Here is a 24,026-nt window from a genome sequence, read left to right as displayed (position 1 = left end):
TTTACCTAGGCAAGTCAGTTACAAACAAATTCTTATTTACAATGACGGCCTAGGAACAGTGGGTTAACTGGTCTAGGAACAGTGGGTTAACTGGTCTAGGAACAGTGGGTTAACTGGTCTAGGAACAGTGGGTTAACTGAACAGTGGGTTAACCCTTTTCAGGAGTAGAACAAGCTGCCCTTTTTATTTTTACCTTGTCAGCTCGGGGATTCGATCTAGCAACCTTCCGGTTACTAGTCCAACGTACTTAGCCACTAGGTTACCTGCCTGGGACGTTTACATATACTTAATATGGAGTCATTAAAACTTGTTTTTCAACCACTCCACAAATTTCTTGTTGACAAACTATAATTTTGGCAAGTCGGTGAGGACATCTACTTTGTGCATGACAAAATGAAATTTTTCCAACAATTGTTTACAGACAGATTATTTCACTTATAATACATTGTATCACAATTCCAGTGGGTCAGAAGTTTACACACACTAAGTTGACTGTGCCTTTAAGTTTGGAATATTCCAGAAAATGATGTCATGGCTTCAGACATCATTTGAGTAAATTGGTGGTGTACCTGTGGATGTATTTCAAGGCCTTCCTTCAAACTCAGTGTCTCTTTGCTTGACATCATGGGAAAATCAAAAGAAATCGGGCCAAGACCTCAGAAAAAAAATTTAGCCCTCCAAAAGTCTGGTTCATCCTTGGAAGCAATTTCCAAATGGTCAGTCGGTCGGTCGGTCTGTCTGCAGTATATACACGAAATCAACAAAAGTATGTGGACACCTGCTCGTCAAACATCTCAATCCAAAATCATGGGCATTTGCATGGAGTTGGAATCTGGTTTGCTCTGTTTTTAATTATATCTTTCCATCTCTCTCTACCCCTCTCTCTCTCTCTCTCTACCTCTCTACTACCTCTCTACTGCTGTCTCTCTACCGCTGTCTCTCTACTTATCTCTCTCTCTGCCTCTCTACTGCTCTCTACTGCTGTCTCTCTACCTCTCTCTCTCTCTCTCTCTACCTCTCTAACTCTCTACTGCTCTCTACTGCTGTCTCTACCTTTCTCTTTCTCTCTTTCTCTCTCTCTCTCTCTCTCTCTCTCTCTCTCTCTCTCTCTCTCTCTCTCTCTCTCTCTCTTTCTCTCCTCTAGATGTTTGGTATCATGAAACAGCACTCTGCTAACCTGCTGAATGGAATGAAGAAGCAGGCAGATAAAGACCAGACCATTGATGTGAAGGAGTGAGTCCTGATTCCTAACCTCTGGCTTTTCTTGATTATATACACACACACACACACACACACACACACACACACACACACACACACACACACACACACACACACACACACACACACACACACACACACACACACACACACACACACACACACACACACACACACACACACACACACACACACACACACACACACACACACACACACACACACACATATATATATAGCCACCCATTGCCTTGATAACAGCTTTGCACACTCTTGGCCTGAGGTAGAGCGCCTCATGATAAGCTGTAGACCACACTATCTACCAAGATTTCATCAATAGTATCGTAGCCGTCTATTTACCAACACACCCGATGCTGGCACTAAGACCACACTCAACGAGCTGTATAAGGGACAGTAGCCGTCATTGAAAATAAAAAATAAAAATCTTTACTGACTTGCCTAGTTAATTAAAGGTAAAATAATAAAGTAATCTTAACTGATTTGCCTAGTTAATTAAAGGTAAAATAATAATGTAATCTTAACTGACTTGCCTAGTTAATTAAAGGTAAAATAAAAATGTAATCTTAACTGATTTGCCTAGTTAATTAAAGGTAAAATAAAAATGTAATCTTAACTGACTTGCCTAGTTAATTAAAGGTAAAATAATAATGTAATCTTAACTGACTTGCCTAGTTAATTAAAGGTAAAATAATAATGTAATCTTTACTGACTTGCCTAGTTAATTAAAGGTAAAATAATAATGTAATCTTAACTGACTTGCCTAGTTAATTAAAGGTAAAATAATAATGTAATCTTAACTGACTTGCCTAGTTAATTAAAGGTAAAATAATAATGTAATCTTAACTGACTTGCCTAGTTAATTAAAGGTAAAATAATAATGTAATCTTTACTGACTTGCCTAGTTAATTAAAGGTAAAATAAAAATGTAATCTTTACTGACTTGCCTAGTTAATTAAAGGTAAAATAATAATGTAATCTTAACTGACTTGCCTAGTTAATTAAAGGTAAAATAATAATGTAATCTTAACTGACTTGCCTAGTTAATTAAAGGTAAAATAATAATGTAATCTTTACTGACTTGCCTAGTTAATTAAAGGTAAAATAATAATGTAATCTTAACTGACTTGCCTAGTTAATTAAAGGTAAAATAATAATGTAATCTTTACTGACTTGCCTAGTTAATTAAAGGTAAAATAATAATGTAATCTTAACTGACTTGCCTAGTTAATTAAAGGTAAAATAATAATGTAATCTTTACTGACTTGCCTAGTTAATTAAAGGTAAAATAATAATGTAATCTTAACTGACTTGCCTAGTTAATTAAAGGTAAAATAAAAATGTGTAAAAATAAGGCCATGAGCGGAGCTCCAAGTGACTTTAACTTAAATCCGTTTGATCTAATATCTACCAGCATGTCACATGTGCAACCACAGGGCAGGACAGATTACCAGCATGTCACATGTGCAACCGCAGGGCAGGACAGATTACCAGCATGTCACATGTGCAACCGCAGGGCAGGACAGATTACCAGCATGTCACATGTGCAAACCAGGACAGATTACCAGCATGTCACATGTGCAACCGCAGGGCAGGACAGATTACCAGCATGTCACATGTGCAACCGCAGGGCAGGACAGATTACCAGCATGTCACATGTGCAACCGCAGGGCAGGACAGATTACCAGCATGTCACATGTGCAACCGCAGGGCAGGACAGATTACCAGCATGTCACATGTGCAGATTACCACATGTCACATGTGCAACCGCAGGGCAGGACAGATTACCAGCATGTCACATGTGCAACCGCAGGGCAGGACAGATTACCAGCATGTCACATGTGCAACCGCAGGGCAGGACAGATTACCAGCATGTCACATGTGCAACCGCAGGGCAGGACAGATTACCAGCATGTCACATGTGCAACCGCAGGGCAGGACAGATTACCAGCATGTCACATGTGCAACCGCAGGGCAGGACAGATTACCAGCATGTCACATGTGCAACCGCAGGGCAGGACAGATTACCAGCATGTCACATGTGCAACCGCAGGGCAGGACAGATTACCAGCATGTCACATGTGCAACCGCAGGGCAGGACAGATTACCAGCATGTCACATGTGCAACCACAGGGCAGGACAGATTACCAGCATGTCACATGTGGAGGGCAGGACAGATTACCAGCATGTCACATGTGCAACCGCAGGGCAGGACAGATTACCAGCATGTCACATGTGCAACCGCAGGGCAGGACAGATTACCAGCATGTCACATGTGCAGGACCAGATTACCAGCATGTCACACAGGACAGATTACCAGCATGTCATACTGAGGGTAGTGTGTACAGACCAGTACAGCACTGGGGCCAAACTTCCTGCCATCCAGGACCTACAGTTGATGTCGGAAGTTTACATACACTTATGTAGGAGTCATTAAAACTTGTTTTTCAACCAGTCCACAAATTTCTTGTTAACAAACTATAGTTTTGGCAAGTCGGTTAGGAAAAGGGGGAGGCTTGCAAGCCGGAGAACACCATCCCAACCGTGAAGCACGGTGGGTGGCAGCATCATGTTGTGGGGGTGCTTTGCTGCAGGAGGGACTGGTGTACTTCACAAAATAGATGGCATCATGAGGCACGAAAATTATGTGGATATATTGAAGCAACATCTCAAGACATCAGTCAGGAAGTTAAAGCTTGGTCGCAAATGGGTCTTCCAAACGGACATTGACCCCAAGCATACTTCCAAAGTTGTGGCAAAATGGCTTAAGGACAACAAAGTCAAGGTATTGGAGCGGCCATCACAAAGCCCTGACCTCAATCATATAGAAAAAGTGTGTGCAAGGAGGCCTACAAACCTGACTTAGTTATACCAGCTCTGTCAGGAGGCCTAAATACTGGACTTAGTTATACCAGCTCTGTCAGGAGGCCTAAAAACTGGACTTAGTTATACCAGCTCTGTCAGGAGGCCTAAAAACGGGACTTAGTTATACCAGCTCTGTCAGGAGGCCTAAATACTGGACTTAGTTATACCAGCTCTGTCAGGATAAAAACTGGACTTAGTTATACCAGCTCTGTCAGGAGGCCTAAAAACTGGACTTAGTTATACCAGCTCTGTCAGGAGGCCAAAAAACTGGACTTAGTTATACCAGCTCTGTCAGGAGGCCAAAAAACTGGACTTAGTTATACCAGCTCTGTCAGGAGGCCTAAAAACTGGACTTAGTTATACCAGCTCTGTCAGGAGGCCTGAAAACTGGACTTAGTTATACCAGCTCTGTCAGGAGGCCTAAAAACTGGACTTAGTTATACCAGCTCTGTCAGGAGGCCTAAAAACTGGACTTAGTTATACCAGCTCTGTCAGGAGGCTTAAAACTGGACTTAGTTATACCAGCTCTGTCAGGAGGCCTAAAAACTGGACTTAGTTATACCAGCTCTGTCAGGAGGCCTAAAAACTGGACTTAGTTATACCAGCTCTGTCAGGAGGCCTAAAAACTGGACTTAGTTATACCAGCTCTGTCAGGAGGCCTAAAAACTGGACTTAGTTATACCAGCTCTGTCAGGAGGCCTAAAAACTGGACATAGTTATACCAGCTCTGTCAGGAGGCCTACATAATGGACTCAGTTATACCAGCTCTGTCAGGAGGCCTAAAACTGGACTTAGTTATACCAGCTCTGTCAGGAGGCCTAAAAACTGGACATAGTTATACCAGCTCTGTCAGGAGGCCTACATAATGGACTCAGTTATACCAGCTCTGTCAGGAGGCCTAAAAACTGGACTTAGTTATACCAGGTCTGTCAGGAGGCCTAAAAACTGGACTTAGTTATACCAGCTCTGTCAGGAGGCCTAAAAACTGGACTTAGTTATACCAGGTCTGTCAGGAGGCCTAAAAACTGGACTTAGTTATACCAGCTCTGTCAGGAGGCCTAAAAACTGGACTTAGTTATACCAGCTCTGCCAGGAGGCCTAAAAACTGGACTTAGTTATACCAGCTCTGTCAGGAGGCCTAAAAACTGGACTTACTTATACCAGCTGTCAGGAGGCCTAAAAACTGGACTTAGTTATACCAGCTCTGTCAGGAGGCCTAAATACTGGATTTAGTTATACCAGCTCTGTCAGGAGGCCTAAAAACTGGACTTAGTTATACCAGCTCTGTCAGGAGGCCTAAAAACTGGACTTAGTTATACCAGCTCTGTCAGGAGGAATGGGCCAAAATTCACCCAACTTATTGTGGGAAGCTTCTGGAAGGCTACCCGAAACGTTTGACCCAAGTTAAACAATTTAAACGTAATGCTACCAAATACTAATTGAGTGTATGTAAACTTCTGACCCACTGGGAATGTGATGAATGAAATAAAAGCAGAAATAAATAATTATCTGTACTATTATCCTGACATTTCACATTCTTAAAATTAAGTGGTGATCCTAATTGACCTAAGACAGGGAAATTTTACTCAGATTAAATGTCAAGAATTGTTGAAAACTGAGTTTAAATGTATTTGGCTAAGGTGTATGTAAACTTCCGACTTCAACAGTGTGTACTCGGCGGTGTCAGAGGAAGGCCCCAAAAATTGTCAAAGACTCCAGTCACCCGGAGCCTCCCGAGTGGCGCAATGGTCTAAAGCACCGCAGTGCTCGCTGTGCCACTAGAAATCCTGGTTCGAGTCCAGGCTCTGTTGCAGCTGGCAAGTTGTGTGACAAACACATTTGATTTGTTTTAGTTGTGTGGTCAGCAGTTGTGTGGTCAGCAGTTGTTGCCATTTGTTGTTGTCAGTGGTTGTGTGGTCAGTAGTTGTGTTTTCAGTAGTTGTGTTGTCTGTAGTTTTGTGGTCTGTAGTTGTGTGGTCGGAAGTTGTGTGGTCAGTAGTTTTGTGGTTGTGGTCAGTAGTTGTGGTCCATAGTTGTGGTTCGTAGTTGTGTAATTGTGATCAGTAGTTGTGTAATTGTGGTTGTGTTGCAGGTTCTTTGGGCCCTACAGTATGGACGTGGTCACCAGCACAGCTTTCAGTGTGGACATTGACTCTCTGAACAACCCTTCAGACCCCTTTGTCTCCAACGTCAAGAAGATGTTCAAGTTTAACCTGTTCAACCCACTGTTCCTCCTAATCAGTGAGACTGTATACGTACAAACACACACAGACACAAAGTTGTTCTTTATAATCGTATGTATGTGTATCTTTTTATAAAAATTTCCTCTCCCATCCTCTCCCGTCCTCCTCTCTTCCTCTCTTCTTCACTCCCCTCCTCCTCTTCTCCTCTCCTGTCCTCCTCTACTCTCCTGTCCTCCCCTCCTCCCCTCCTCCTCCCCTCCTCTCCTCATCTCCTCTCCCCTCCTCTCCCTCCTCTCCTTCTCCAGTGTTGTTTCCCTTCACTGGTCCGATCTTGGAGAAGATGAAGTTTTCTTTCTTCCCGACTGCAGTGTTGGACTTCTTTTACGCCTCGCTGGCGAAGATCAAATCTGGACGTGACTCTGGGAACTCAACTGTAAACATGTTTTATATTTATATTTGATTATGTTGATATTTTTATCTGTACATTTTATATTTGTACTGTAATATTCTCCACCAATATGGAATGTCCAAATCGATATCATGTCGGAATTGAAAAACACTATTATTGGGACCCAAATATCTTCATTGATGTTAGAATCTGTTTGTGTTAGTTGTGATTGGACCAGATCCCATTAGAATCTGATTGTGTTGGTTGTGATTGGACCAGATCCATTAGAATCTGATTGTGTTGGTTGTGATTGGACCAGATCCATTAGAATCTGATTGTGTTGGTTGTGATTGGACCAGATCCATTAGAATCTGATTGTGTTGGTTGTGATTGGACCAGATCCATTAGAATCTGATTGTGTTGGTTGTGATTGGACCAGATCCATTAGAATCTGATTGTGTTGGTTGTGATTGGACCAGATCCATTAGAATCTGATTGTGTTGGTTGTGATTGGACCAGATCCATTAGAATCTGATTGTGTTGGTTGTGATTGGACCAGATCCATTAGAATCTGATTGTGTTGGTTGTGATTGGACCAGATCCATTAGAATCTGATTGTGTTGGTTGTGATTGGACCAGATCCATTAGAATCTGGTTGTGATTGGACCAGATCCATTAGAATCTGATTGTGTTGGTTGTGATTGGACCAGATCCATTAGAATCTGATTGTGTTGGTTGTGATTGGACCAGATCCATTAGAATCTGATTGTGTTGGTTGTGATTGGACCAGATCCATTAGAATCTGATTGTGTTGGTTGTGATTGGACCAGATCCATTAGAATCTGATTGTGTTGGTTGTGATTGGACCAGATCCATTAGAATCTGATTGTGTTGGTTGTGATTGGACCAGATCCATTAGAATCTGCTTGTGTTGGTTGTGATTGGACCAGATCCATTAGAATCTGCTTGTGTTGGTTGTGATTGGACCAGATCCATTAGAATCTGATTGTGTTGGTTGTGATTGGACCAGATCCATTAGAATCTGATTGTGTTGGTTGTGATTGGACCAGATCCATTAGAATCTGATTGTGTTGGTTGTGATTGGACCAGATCCATTAGAATCTGATTGTGTTGGTTGTGATTGGACCAGATCCATTAGAATCTGCTTGTGTTGGTTGTGATTGGACCAGATCCATTAGAATCTGCTTGTGTTGGTTGTGATTGGACCAGATCCATTAGAATCTGATTGTGTTGGTTGTGATTGGACCAGATCCATAAGAATATGTTGGTGATGGTTGTGATTGGACCAGATCCATAAGAATATGTTGGTGATGGTTGTGATTGGACCAGATCCTGTGGAATCTGTTTGTGTTGGATGTGATTGGACGGATTTGACCTCATGTCTTTCTGCTTCCAGAGTCGGGTGGATTTCTTACAGCTGATGATCGACTCTCAGAAAGGCAACGACACAAAGACAGGAGGGGAACAGACTAAAGGTACCTGGCGAACAAACACCTGTTAACTATTGTTACAAACACACACCTGTAAACTACTGTTACAAACACACACCTGGAAACTACTGTTACAAACACACACCTGGAAACTACTGTTACAAACACACACCTGGAAACTGCTGTTACAAACACACACCTGGAAACTGCTGTTACAAACACACACCTGTAAACTATTACAAACACACACCTGTAAACTATTACAAACATACACCTGTAAACTACTGTTACAAACACACACCTGGAAACTGCTGTTACAAACACACACCTGGAAACTACTGTTACAAACACACACCTGTAAACTACTGTTACAAACACACACCTGTAAACTACTGTTACAAACACACACCTGTAAACTACTGTTACAAACACACACCTGTAAACTATTACAAACACACACCTGTAAACTATTACAAACACACACCTGGAAACTACTGTTACAAACACACACCTGGAAACTGCTGTTACAAACACACACCTGGAAACTGCTGTTACAAACACACACCTGGAAACTACTGTTACAAACACACACCTGGAAACTACTGTTACAAACACACACCTGGAAACGACTGTTACAAACACACACCTGTAAACTACTGTTACAAACACATACCTGTAAACTACTGTTACAAACACACACCTGTACACTACTGTTACAAACACACACCTGTAAACTACTGTTACAAACACACACCTGTAAACTGCTGTTACAAACACACACCTGTAAACCACTGTTACAAACACACACCTGGAAACCGCTGTTACAAACACACACCTGGAAACTACTGTTACAAACACACACCTGTAAACTACTGTTACAACCACACACCTGTAAACTATTACAAACACACACCTGGAAACTGCTGTTACAAACACACACCTTTAAACTACTGTTACAAACACACACCTGTAAACTACTGCTACAAACACACACCTGTAAACTATTACAAACACACACCTGGAAACTACTGTTACAAACACACACCTGGAAACTGCTGTTACAAACACACACCTGTAAACTATTACAAACACACACCTGTAAACTATTACAAACACACACCTGGAAACTGCTGTTACAAACACACACCTGGAAACTGCTGTTACAAACACACACCTGGAAACTGCTGTTACAAACACACACGTGGAAACTACTGTTACAAACACACACCTGTAAACTACTGTTACAAACACACACCTGGAAACTGCAGTTACAAACACACACCTGGAAACTGCTGTTATAAACACACACCTGTAAATTGCTGTTACAAACACACACCTGGAAACTGCTGTTACAAACACACACCTGGAAACTGCTGTTACAAACACACACCTGGAAACTACTGTTACAAACACACACCTGTAAACTACTGTTACAAACACACACCTGGAAACTGCTGTTACGAACACACACCTTTAAACTACTGTTACAAACACACACCTGTAAACTATTACAAACACACACGTGGAAACTGCTGTTACAAACACACACCTGGAAACTGCTGTTACAAACACACACCTGGAAACTACTGTTACAAACACACACCAGTAAACTACTGTTACAAACACACACCTGGAAACTGCTGTTACAAACACACACCTGGAAACTGCTGTTACAAACACACACCTGTAAACTATTACAAACACACACCTGTAAACTATTACAAACATACACCTGTAAACTACTGTTACAAACACACACCTGGAAACTGCTGTTACAAACACACACCTGGAAACTGCTGTTACAAACACACACCTGGAAACTACTGTTACAAACACACACCTGTAAACTGCTGTTACAAACACACACCTGTAAACTGCTGTTACAAACACACACCTGTAAACTGCTGTTACAAACACACACCTGTTACAAACACACACCTGTAAACTGCTGTTACAAACACACACCTGGAAACTGCTTTTACAAACACACACTTGTAAACTGCTGTTACAAACACACACCTGTAAACTACTGTTACAAACACACACTTGTAAACTACTGTTACAAACACACACCTGTAAACTACTGTTACAAACACACACCTGTAACCTACTGTTACAAACACACACCTGGAAACTGCTGTTACAAACACACACCTGGAAACTGCTGTTACAAACACACACCTGGAAACTGCTGTTACAAACACACACCTGTAAACTGCTGTTACAAACACACACCTGTAAACTGCTGTTACAAACACACACCTGTAAACTGCTGTTACAAACACACACCTGTAAACTATTACAAACACACACCTGGAAACTACTGTTACAAACACACACCTGGAAACTACTGTTACAAACACACACCTGGAAACTGCTGTTACAAACACACACCTGGAAACTGCTGTTACAAACACACACCTGTAAACTGCTGTTACAAACACACACCTGGAAACTGCTGTTACAAACACACACCTGGAAACTGCTGTTACAAACACACACCTGGAAACTGCTGTTACAAACACACACCTGGAAACTGCTGTTACAAACACACACCTGTAAACGGCTGTTACAAACACACACCTGGAAACTGCTGTTAAAAACACACACCTGGAAACTGCTGTTACAAACACACACCTGTAAACTACTGTTACAAACACACACCTGGAAACTGCTGTTACAAACACACACCTGTAAACTGCTGTTACAAACACACACCTGTAAACTACTGTTACAAACACACACCTGTAAACTATTACAAACACACACCTGGAAACTGCTGTTACAAACACACACCTGTAAACTACTGTTACAAACACACACCTGTAAACTATTACAAACACACACGTGTAAAGTACTGTTACAAACACACACCTGGAAACTGCTGTTACAAACACACACCTGGAAACTATTACAAACACACACCTGTAAACTACTGTTACATACACACACCTGGAAACTGCTGTTACAAACACACACCTGGAAACTGCTGTTACAAACACACACCTGGAAACTGCTGTTACAAACACACACCTGCTGTTACAAACAAACCTGAAACTGTTACAAACACACACCTGTAAACTGCTGTTACAAACACACACCCTGAAACTGCTGTTACAAAACACACCTGTAAACCTGTTACAAACAAACCTGTAAACTACTGTTACAAACACACCTGGAAACCTGTTACAAACAACACCTGGAAACTGCTGTTACAAACACACACCTGAAACTGCTGTTACAAACAAACTGTAAACTGCTGTTACAAACACACACCTGTAAACTGCTGTTACAAACACACACCTGTAAACTACAAACACACACTGTTACAAACACACACCTGTAAACTACTGTTACAAACACACACCTGGAAACTACTGTTACAAACACACACCTGGAAACTGCTGTTACAAACACACACCTGGAAACTGCTGTTACAAACACACACCTGTAAACTGCTGTTACAAACACACACCTGGAAACTGCTGTTACAAACACACACCTGGAAACTGCTGTTACAAACACACACCTAAACTGCTGTTACAAACACACACCTGCTGTTACAAACAAACCTGCTGTTACAAACACACACCTGGAAACTGCTGTTAAAAACACACACCTGGAAACTGCTGTTACAAACACACACCTGTAAACTACTGTTACAAACACACACCTGTAAACTACTGTTACAAACACACACCTGTAAACTACTGTTAAACTATTACAAACACACACCTGGAAACTACTGTTACAAACACACACCTGTAAACTACTGTTACAAACACACACCTGTAAACTATTACAAACACACACGTGTAAAGTACTGTTACAAACACACACCTGGAAACTGCTGTTACAAACACACACCTGGAAACTATTACAAACACACACCTGTAAACTACTGTTACAAACACACACCTGGAAACTGCTGTTACAAACACACACCTGGAAACTGCTGTTACAAACACACACTGGAAACTGCTGTTACAAAACACACCTGGAAACCTGTTACAAACACAACCTGGAAACTGCTGTTACAAACACACACCTGTTACAAACAAACCTGGAAACTACTGTTACAAACACACACCAAACAAACACACCTGTAAACTACTGTTACAAACACACACCTGTACACTACTGTTACAAACAAACTGTAAACTACTGTTACAAACAACACTGTAAACTGCTGTTACAAACACACACCTGTAAACCGCTGTTACAAACACACACCTGGAAACTGCTGTTACAAACACACACCTGCAAACTGCTGTTACAAACACACACCTGTAAACTATTACAAACACACACCTGAAACTGCTGTTACAAACACACACCTTTAAACTACTGTTACAAACACACACCTGTAAACTGCTGTTACAAAAACACGTGGAAACTACTGTTACAAACACAAACCTGTAAACTACTGTTACAAACACACACCTGTAAACTACTGTTACAAACACACACCTGCAGAAACTGAAACTGCTGTTACAAACACACACCTGGAAACTACTGTTACAAACACACACCTGTAAACTACTGTTACAAACACACACCTGGAAACTGCTGTTACAAACACACACATGGAAACTGCTGTTACAAACACACACCTGTAAACTATTACAAACACACACCTGTAAACTATTACAAACACACACCTGTAAACTACTGTTACAAACACACACCTGGAAACTGCTGTTACAAACACATACCTGGAAACTGCTGTTACAAACACACACCTGGAAACTACTGTTACAAACACACACCTGTAAACTGCTGTTACAAACACACACCTGTAAACTGCTGTTACAAACACACACCTGTAAACTGCTGTTACAAAGACACACATGTTACAAACACACACCTGTAAACTTCTGTTACAAACACACACCTGGAAACTGCTTTTACAAACACACACTTGTAAACTGCTGTTACAAACACACACCTGTAAACTATTACAAACACACACTTGTAAACTACTGTTACAAACACACACCTGTAAACTACTGTTACAAACACACACCTGTAAACTACTGTTACAAACACACACCTGGAAACTGCTGTTACAAACACACACCTGGAAACTGCTGTTACAAACACACACCTGGAAACTGCTGTTACAAACACACACCTGTAAACTGCTGTTACAAACACACACCTGTAAACTGCTGTTACAAACACACACCTGTAAACTGCTGTTACAAACACACACCTGTAAACTATTACAAACACACACCTGGAAACTACTGTTACAAACACACACCTGGAAACTACTGTTACAAACACACACCTGGAAACTGCTGTTACAAACACACACCTGGAAACTGCTGTTACAAACACACACCTGGAAACTGCTGTTACAAACACACACCTGGAAACTGCTGTTAAAAAACACACACCTGGAAACTGCTGTTACAAACACACACCTTGAAACTGCTGTTACAAACACACACCTGGAAACTGCTGTTACAAACACACACCTGGAAACTGCTGTTAAAAACACACACCTGGAAACTGCTGTTACAAACACACACCTGTAAACTGCTGTTACAAACACACACCTGGAAACTGCTGTTACAAACACAAACCTGTAAACTATTACAAACACACACCTGTAAACTGCTGTTACAAACACACACCTGGAAACTGCTGTTACAAACAAACACCTGAAACTATTACAAACACACACCTGTAAACTATTACAAACACACACCTGAAACTGCTGTTACAAACACACACCTGGAAACTGCTGTTACAAACACACACCTGTAAACTGCTGTTACAAACACACACCTGTTACAAACACACACCTGTAAACTGCTGTTACAAACACACACCTGGAAACTGCTTTTACAAACACACACTTGTAAACTGCTGTTACAAACACACACCTGTAAACTATTACAAACACACACTTGTAAACTACTGTTACAAACACACACCTGTAAACTACTGTTACAAACACACACCTGTAAACTACTGTTACAAACACACACCTGGAAACTGCTGTTACAAACACACACCTGTAAACTGCTGTTACAAACACACACCTGTAAACTGCTGTTACAAACACACACCTGTAAACTGCTGTTACAAACACACACTGTAAACTAACAAACACACACCTGGAAACTGCTGTTACAAACACACACCTGTAAACTATTACAAACACACACCTGTAAACTACTGTTACAAACACACACCTGTAAACTGCTGTTACAAACACACACCTGTAAACTATTACAAACACACACCTGTAAACTACTGTTACAAACACACACCTGGAAACTGCTGTTACAAACACACACCTGGAAACTATTACAAACACACACCTGTAAACTACTGTTACATACACACACCTGGAAACTGCTGTTACAAACACACACCTGGAAACTACTGTTACAAACACACACCTGGAAACTGCTATTACAAACAAACACCTGTAAACTATTACAAACACACACCTGTAAACTATTACAAACACACACCTGTAAACTGCTGTTACAAACACACACCTGGAAACTGCTGTTACAAACACACACCTGTAAACTACTGTTACAAACACACACCTGTAAACTGCTGTTACAAACACACACCTGTTACAAACACACACCTGGAAACTGCTGTTACAAACACACACCTGTAAACTGCTGTTACAAACACACACCTGGAAACTGCTGTTAAAACACACACCTGGAAACTACTGTTACAAACACACACCTGGAAACTGCTGTTACAAACACTGCTGTTACAAACACCCACCTGTAAACTGTTACAAATACACACCTGTAAACTACTGTTACAAACACACACCTGTAAACTACTGTTACAAACACACACCTGGAAACTGCTGTTACAAACACACACCTGTAAACTACTGTTACAAACACACACCTGGAAACTGCTGTTACAAACACACACCTGGAAACTGCTGTTACAAACACACACCTGGAAACTATTACAAACACACACCTGTAAACTACTGTTACATACACACACCTGGAAACTGCTGTTACAAACACACACCTGGAAACTACTGTTACAAACACACACCTGGAAACTGCTGTTACAAACAAACACCTGTAAACTATTACAAACACACACCTGTAAACTATTACAAACACACACCTATAAACTGCTGTTACAAACACACACCTGGAAACTGCTGTTACAAACACACACCTGTAAACTACTGTTACAAACACACCTGTTACAAACACACACCTATAAACTGCTGTTACAAACACACACCTGGAAACTGCTGTTACAAACACACACCTGGAAACTGCTGTTACAAACACTGCTGTTACAAACACCTACCTGTAAACTGTTACAAATACACACCTGTAAACTACTGTTACAAACACACACCTGTAAACTACTGTTACAAACACACACCTGGAAACTGCTGTTACAAACACACACCTGTAAACTACTGTTACAAACACACACCTGGAAACTGCTGTTACAAACACACACCTGGAAACTGCTGTTACAAACACACACCTGGAAACTATTACAAACACACACCTGTAAACTACTGTTACATACACACACCTGGAAACTGCTGTTACAAACACACACCTGGAAACTACTGTTACAAACACACACCTGGAAACTGCTGTTACAAACAAACACCTGTAAACTATTACAAACACACACCTGTAAACTATTACAAACACACACCTATAAACTGCTGTTACAAACACACACCTGGAAACTGCTGTTACAAACACACACCTGTAAACTACTGTTACAAACACACACCTGTTACAAACACACACCTGTAAACTGCTGTTACAAACACACACCTGGAAACTGCTGTTACAAACACACACCTGGAAACTGCTGTTACAAACACACACCTGTAAACTCCTGTTACAAACACACACCTGGAAACTGCTGTTACAAACACACACCTGTAAACTGCTGTTACAAACACACACCTGTAAACTATTACAAATACACACCTGGAAACTGCTGTTACAAACACACACCTGTAAACTACTGTTACAAACACACACCTGTAAACTACTGTTACAAACACACACCTGGAAACTGCTGTTACAAACACACACCTGGAAACTGCTGTTACAAACACACACCTGGAAACTGCTGTTACAAACACACACCTGTAAACTGCTGTTACAAACACACACCTGTAAACTGCTGTTACAAACACACACCTGGAAACTGCTGTTACAAACACACACCTGTAAACTATTACAAACACACACCTGTAAACTATTACAAACACACACCTGGAAACTGCTGTTACAAACACACACCTGGAAACTGCTGTTACAAACACACACCTGGAAACTGCTGTTACAAACACACACCTGGAAACTACTGTTACAAATACACACCTGTAAACTACTGTTACAAACACACCTGTAAACTAGTGTTACAAACGCACACCTGTAAACTGCTGTTACAAACACACACCTGTAAACTACTGTTACAAACACACACCTGGAAACTGCTGTTACAAACACTGCTGTTACAAACACCCACCTGTAAACTGTTACAAATACACACCTGTAAACTACTGTTACAAACACACACCTGGAAACTACTGTTACAAATACACACCTGTAAACTGCTGTTACAAACACACACCTGTAAACTGCTGTTACAAACACACACCTGTAAACTGCTGTTACAAACACACACCTGGAAACTGCTGTTAAAAACACACACCTGGAAACTGCTGTTACTAACACACACCTGTAAACTACTGTTACAAACACACACCTGGAAACTGCTGTTACAAACACACACCTGTAAACTATTACAAACACACACCTGTAAACTACTGTTACAAATACACACCTGGAAACTGCTGTTACAAACACACACCTGGAAACTACTGTTACAAACACACACCTGGAAACTGCTGTTACAAACAAACACCTGTAAACTATTACAAACACACACCTGTAAACTATTACAAACACACACCTGTAAACTGCTGTTACAAACACACACCTGGAAACTGCTGTTACAAACACACACCTGTAAACTACTGTTACAAACACACACCTGTAAACTGCTGTTACAAACACACACCTGTTACAAACACACACCTGGAAACTGCTGTTACAAACACACACCTGTAAACTGCTGTTACAAACACACACCTGGAAACTGCTGTTAAAAACACACACCTGGAAACTACTGTTACAAACACACACCTGGAAACTGCTGTTACAAACACTGCTGTTACAAACACCCAACTGTAAACTGTTACAAATACACACCTGTAAACTACTGTTACAAACACACACCTGTAAACTACTGTTACAAACACACACCTGGAAACTGCTGTTACAAACACACACCTGTAAACTACTGTTACAAACACACACCTGGAAACTACTGTTACAAACACACACCTGTAAACTGCTGTTACAAACACACACCTGTAAACTACTGTTACAAACACACACCTGGAAACTGCTGTTACAAACACACACCTGGAAACTGCTGTTACAAACACACACCTGGAAACTATTACAAACACACACCTGTAAACTACTGTTACATACACACACCTGGAAACTGCTGTTACAAACACATACCTGGAAACTACTGTTACAAACACACACCTGGAAACTGCTGTTACAAACAAACACCTGTAAACTATTACAAACACACACCTGTAAACTATTACAAACACACACCTATAAACTGCTGTTACAAACACACACCTGGAAACTGCTGTTACAAACACACACCTGGAAACTGCTGTTACAAACACACACCTGGAAACTGCTGTTACAAACACACACCTGGAAACTGCTGTTACAAACACACACCTGGAAACTGCTGTTACAAACACACACCTGTAAACTGCTGTTACAAACACACACCTGTAAACTATTACAAATACACACCTGGAAACTGTTGTTACAAACACACACCTGGAAACTGCTGTTACAAACACACACCTGGAAACTATTACAAACACACACCTGTAAACTACTGTTACATACACACACCTGGAAACTGCTGTTACAAACACATACCTGGAAACTACTGTTACAAACACACACCTGGAAACTGCTGTTACAAACAAACACCTGTAAACTATTACAAACACACACCTGTAAACTATTACAAACACACACCTATAAACTGCTGTTACAAACACACACCTGGAAACTGCTGTTACAAACACACACCTGGAAACTGCTGTTACAAACACACACCTGGAAACTGCTGTTACAAACACACACCTGTTACAAACACACACCTGTAAACTATTACAAACACACACCTATAAACTGCTGTTACAAACACACACCTGGAAACTGCTGTTACAAACACACACCTGTAAACTACTGTTACAAACACACACCTGTTACAAACACACACCTGTAAACTGCTGTTACAAACACACACCTGGAAACTGCTGTTACAAACACACACCTGGAAACTGCTGTTACAAACACACACCTGTAAACTGCTGTTACAAACACACACCTGGAAACTGCTGTTACAAACACACACCTGTAAACTGCTGTTACAAACACACACCTGTAAACTATTACAAATACACACCTGGAAACTGCTGTTACAAACACACACCTGTAAACTACTGTTACAAACACACACCTGTAAACTACTGTTACAAACACACACCTGGAAACTGCTGTTACAAACACACACCTGGAAACTGCTGTTACAAACACACACCTGGAAACTGCTGTTACAAACACACACCTGGAAACTGCTGTTACAAACACACCTGTAAACTATTACAAACACACACCTGTAAACTATTACAAACACACACCTGGAAACTGCTGTTACAAACACACACCTGGAAACTGCTGTTACAAACACACACCTGGAAACTGCTGTTACAAACACACACCTGGAAACTACTGTTACAAATACACACCTGTAAACTACTGTTACAAACACACCTGTAAACTAGTGTTACAAACGCACACCTGTAAACTGCTGTTACAAACACACACCTGTAAACTACTGTTACAAACACACACCTGGAAACTGCTGTTACAAACACTGCTGTTACAAACACCCACCTGTAAACTGTTACAAATACACACCTGTAAACTACTGTTACAAACACACACCTGGAAACTACTGTTACAAATACACACCTGTAAACTGCTGTTACAAACACACACCTGTAAACTGCTGTTACAAACACACACCTGTAAACTGCTGTTACAAACACACACCTGGAAACTGCTGTTAAAAACACACACCTGGAAACTGCTGTTACTAACACACACCTGTAAACTACTGTTACAAACACACACCTGGAAACTGCTGTTACAAACACACACCTGTAAACTATTACAAACACACACCTGTAAACTACTGTTACAAATACACACCTGGAAACTGCTGTTACAAACACACACCTGGAAACTACTGTTACAAACACACACCTGGAAACTGCTGTTACAAACAAACACCTGTAAACTATTACAAACACACACCTGTAAACTATTACAAACACACACCTGTAAACTGCTGTTACAAACACACACCTGGAAACTGCTGTTACAAACACACACCTGTAAACTACTGTTACAAACACACACCTGTAAACTGCTGTTACAAACACACACCTGTTACAAACACACACCTGGAAACTGCTGTTACAAACACACACCTGTAAACTGCTGTTACAAACACACACCTGGAAACTGCTGTTAAAAACACACACCTGGAAACTACTGTTACAAACACACACCTGGAAACTGCTGTTACAAACTCTGCTGTTACAAACACCCACCTGTAAACTGTTACAAATACACACCTGTAAACTACTGTTACAAACACACACCTGTAAACTACTGTTACAAACACACACCTGGAAACTGCTGTTACAAACACACACCTGTAAACTACTGTTACAAACACACACCTGGAAACTACTGTTACAAACACACACCTGTAAACTGCTGTTACAAACACACACCTGTAAACTACTGTTACAAACACACACCTGGAAACTGCTGTTACAAACACACACCTGGAAACTGCTGTTACAAACACACACCTGGAAACTATTACAAACACACACCTGTAAACTACTGTTACATACACACACCTGGAAACTGCTGTTACAAACACATACCTGGAAACTACTGTTACAAACACACACCTGGAAACTGCTGTTACAAACAAACACCTGTAAACTATTACAAACACACACCTGTAAACTATTACAAACACACACCTATAAACTGCTGTTACAAACACACACCTGGAAACTGCTGTTACAAACACACACCTGGAAACTGCTGTTACAAACACACACCTGGAAACTGCTGTTACAAACACACACCTGGAAACTGCTGTTACAAACACACACCTGGAAACTGCTGTTACAAACACACACCTGTAAACTGCTGTTACAAACACACACCTGTAAACTATTACAAATACACACCTGGAAACTGCTGTTACAAACACACACCTGTAAACTACTGTTACAAACACACACCTGTAAACTACTGTTACAAACACACACCTGGAAACTGCTGTTACAAACACACACCTGGAAACTGCTGTTACAAACACACACCTGGAAACTGCTGTTACAAACACACACCTGGAAACTGCTGTTACAAACACACACCTGTAAACTATTACAAACACACACCTGTAAACTGCTGTTACAAACACACACCTGTAAACTGCTGTTACAAACACACACCTGGAAACTGCTGTTACAAACACACACCTTTAAACTATTACAAACACACACCTGTAAACTATTACAAACACACACCTGGAAACTGCTGTTACAAACACACACCTGGAAACTGCTGTTACAAACACACACCTGGAAACTGCTGTTACAAACACACACCTGGAAACTACTGTTACAAATACACACCTGTAAACTACTGTTACAAACACACCTGTAAACTACTGTTACAAACGCACACCTGTAAACTGCTGTTACAAACACACACCTGTAAACTACTGTTACAAACACACACCTGTAAACTACTGTTACAAACACACCTGTAAACTACTGTTACAAACGCACACCTGTAAACTGCTGTTACAAACACACACCTGTAAACTACTGTTACAAACACACACCTGGAAACTGCTGTTACAAACACTGCTGTTACAAACACCCACCTGTAAACTGTTACAAATACACACCTGGAAACTACTGTTACAAATACACACCTGTAAACTGCTGTTACAAACACACACCTGTAAACTGCTGTTACAAACACACACCTGTAAACTGCTGTTACAAACACACACCTGGAAACTACTGTTACAAACACATACCTGTAAACTGCTGTTACAAACACACACCTGGAAACTGCTGTTACAAACACACACCTGTAAACTGCTGTTACAAACACACACTTGTTACAAACACACACCTGGAAACTGCTGTTACAAACACACACTTGTTACAAACACACACCTGTAAACTGCTGTTACAAACACACACCTGGAAACTGCTGTTACAAACACACACTTGTTACAAACACACACCTGTAAACTGCTGTTACAAACACACACCTGGAAACTGCTGTTACAAACACACACCTGTAAACTGCTGTTACAAACACACACTTGTTACAAACATATTCTCTCTCCTATTCCCTCCTCTCCTCTCCTCTCTCTCCACAGGACTGACTGATCATGAGATCTTGTCTCAGGCCATCATGTTCATCTTCGGTGGCTACGAGACCAGCAGCAGTACTATGAGTTTCCTGGCCTATAACCTGGCAACCAATCCCCACACCATGACCAAACTGCAGGAAGAGATAGATACTGTGTTCCCCAACAAGGTAATCCCCACACCATGACCAAACTGCAGGAGGAGATAGATACTGTGTTCCCCAAAAAGGTAATCCCCACACCATGACCAAACTGCAGGAGGAGATAGATACTGTGTTCCCCAACAAGGTAATCCCCACACCATGACCAAACTGCAGGAGGAGATAGATACTGTGTTCCCCAACAAGGTAACCCCCACAACATGACCAAACTGCAGGAGGAAATAGATACTGTGTTCTCCAACAGATGTGTTGAGGTACTGATGTGTGTGTAACCCCGGTGTCAGATGGGGTGAGGTACTGATGTGTTGTAACCCCGGTGTCAGATGGGGTGAGGTACTGATGTGTGTGTATCCCCGGTGTCAGATGGGGTGAGGTACTGATGTGTGTGTAACCCCGGTGTCAGATGGGGTGAGGTACTGATGTGTGTGTAACCCCGGTGTCAGATGGGGTGAGGTACTGATGTGTATGTAACCCCGGTGTCAGATGGGGTGAGGTGCTGATGTGTGTGTAACCCCGGTGTCAGATGGGGTGAGGTACTGATGTGTATGTAACCACGGTGTCAGATGGGGTGAGGTACTGATGTGTGTGTAACCCCGGTGTCAGATGGGGTGAGGTACTGATGTGTATGTAACCACGGTGTCAGATGGGGTGAGGTACTGATGTGTGTGTAACCCGGTGTCAGATGGGGTGAGGTACTGATGTGTGTGTAACCCCGGTGTCAGATGGGGTGAGGTACTGATGTGTATGTATCCCCGGTGTCAGATGGGGTGAGATACTGATGTGTATGTAACCACGGTGTCAGATGGGGTGAGGTACTGATGTGTGTGTAACCCCGGTGTCAGATGGGGTGAGGTACTGATGTGTGTGTAACCCCGGTGTCAGATGGGGTGAGGTACTGATGTGTATGTAACCCCGGTGTCAGATGAGGTGAGGTACTGATGTGTATGTAACCCCGGTGTCAGATGGGGTGAGGTACTGATGTGTGTGTATCCCCGGTGTCAGATGGGGTGAGGTACTGATGTGTATGTAACCACGGTGTCAGATGGGGTGAGGTACTGATGTGTGTGTAACCCCGGTGTCAGATGGGGTGAGGTACTGATGTGTGTGTATCCCCGGTGTCAGATGGGGTGAGATACTGATGTGTATGTAACCACGGTGTCAGATGGGGTGAGGTACTGATGTGTGTGTAACCCCGGTGTCAGATGGGGTGAGGTACTGATGTGTGTGTAACCCCGGTGTCAGATGGGGTGAGGTACTGATGTGTGTGTAACCCCGGTGTCAGATGAGGTGAGGTACTGATGTGTGTTTAACCCCGGTGCCAGATGTGTTGAGGTACTGATGTGTGTTTAACCCCGGTGTCAGATGGGGTGAGGTACTGATGTGTGTGTAACCCCGGTGTCAGATGAGGTGAGGTACTGATGTGTATGTAACCACGGTGTCAGATGGGGTGAGGTACTGATGTGTGTGTAACCCCGGTGTCAGATGGGGTGAGGTACTGATGTGTGTGTAACCCCGGTGTCAAATGGGGTGAGGTACTGATGTGTGTGTAACCACGGTGTCAGATGGGGTGAGGTACTGATGTGTATGTAACCACAACAGTGAATCAACCCACTCAGGTGACGCACCCCCTGATGAAGATAGATCCTGTGTGGGTGCCAGATGTGTTGAGGTACTGATGTGTGTGTAACCACGGTGTCAGATGGGGTGAGGTACTGATGTGTGTGTAACCCCGGTGTCAGATGGGGTGAGGTACTGATGTGTGTGTAACCCCGGTGTCAGATGGGGTGAGGTACTGATGTGTGTGTAACCCCGGTGTCAGATGAGGTGAGGTACTGATGTGTGTTTAACCCCGGTGCCAGATGTGTTGAGGTACTGATGTGTGTTTAACCCCGGTGTCAGATGGGGTGAGGTACTGATGTGTGTGTAACCCCGGTGTCAGATGAGGTGAGGTACTGATGTGTATGTAACCCCGGTGTCAGATGAGGTGAGGTACTGATGTGTATGTAACCACGGTGCCAGATGGGGTGAGGTACTGATGTGTGTGTAACCACGGTGTCAGATGGGGTGAGGTACTGATGTGTATGTAACCACA

General features: G+C 41.8%; 1 protein-coding gene across 1 annotated transcript in view; it reads left to right on the top strand.

Moving 5' to 3' along the window:
* The window catches only part of LOC124025063 (cytochrome P450 3A27-like), a gene marked incomplete at its 5' end in the record, with an annotated part of 38,256 nt that overhangs the window by 11,877 nt on the left and 2,353 nt on the right, over positions 1-24,026 (top strand). Inside the window, 5 exons of the mRNA XM_046338746.1 lie at positions 1,145-1,233; positions 6,197-6,345; positions 6,593-6,720; positions 8,093-8,171; positions 21,783-21,943. Coding sequence (XP_046194702.1) covers positions 1,145-1,233; positions 6,197-6,345; positions 6,593-6,720; positions 8,093-8,171; positions 21,783-21,943 — 606 coding nt within the window. The remainder of the gene's footprint in view (positions 1-1,144; positions 1,234-6,196; positions 6,346-6,592; positions 6,721-8,092; positions 8,172-21,782; positions 21,944-24,026) is intronic.

The sequence above is a fragment of the Oncorhynchus gorbuscha genome, unplaced genomic scaffold (genome assembly GCF_021184085.1).
Source record: "Oncorhynchus gorbuscha isolate QuinsamMale2020 ecotype Even-year unplaced genomic scaffold, OgorEven_v1.0 Un_scaffold_2147, whole genome shotgun sequence".
Classification (NCBI taxonomy): domain Eukaryota; kingdom Metazoa; phylum Chordata; class Actinopteri; order Salmoniformes; family Salmonidae; genus Oncorhynchus; species Oncorhynchus gorbuscha.
The sequence above is the reverse complement of the archived record's forward strand: the minus strand, read 5'-3'. Positions and strand labels throughout refer to the sequence as shown.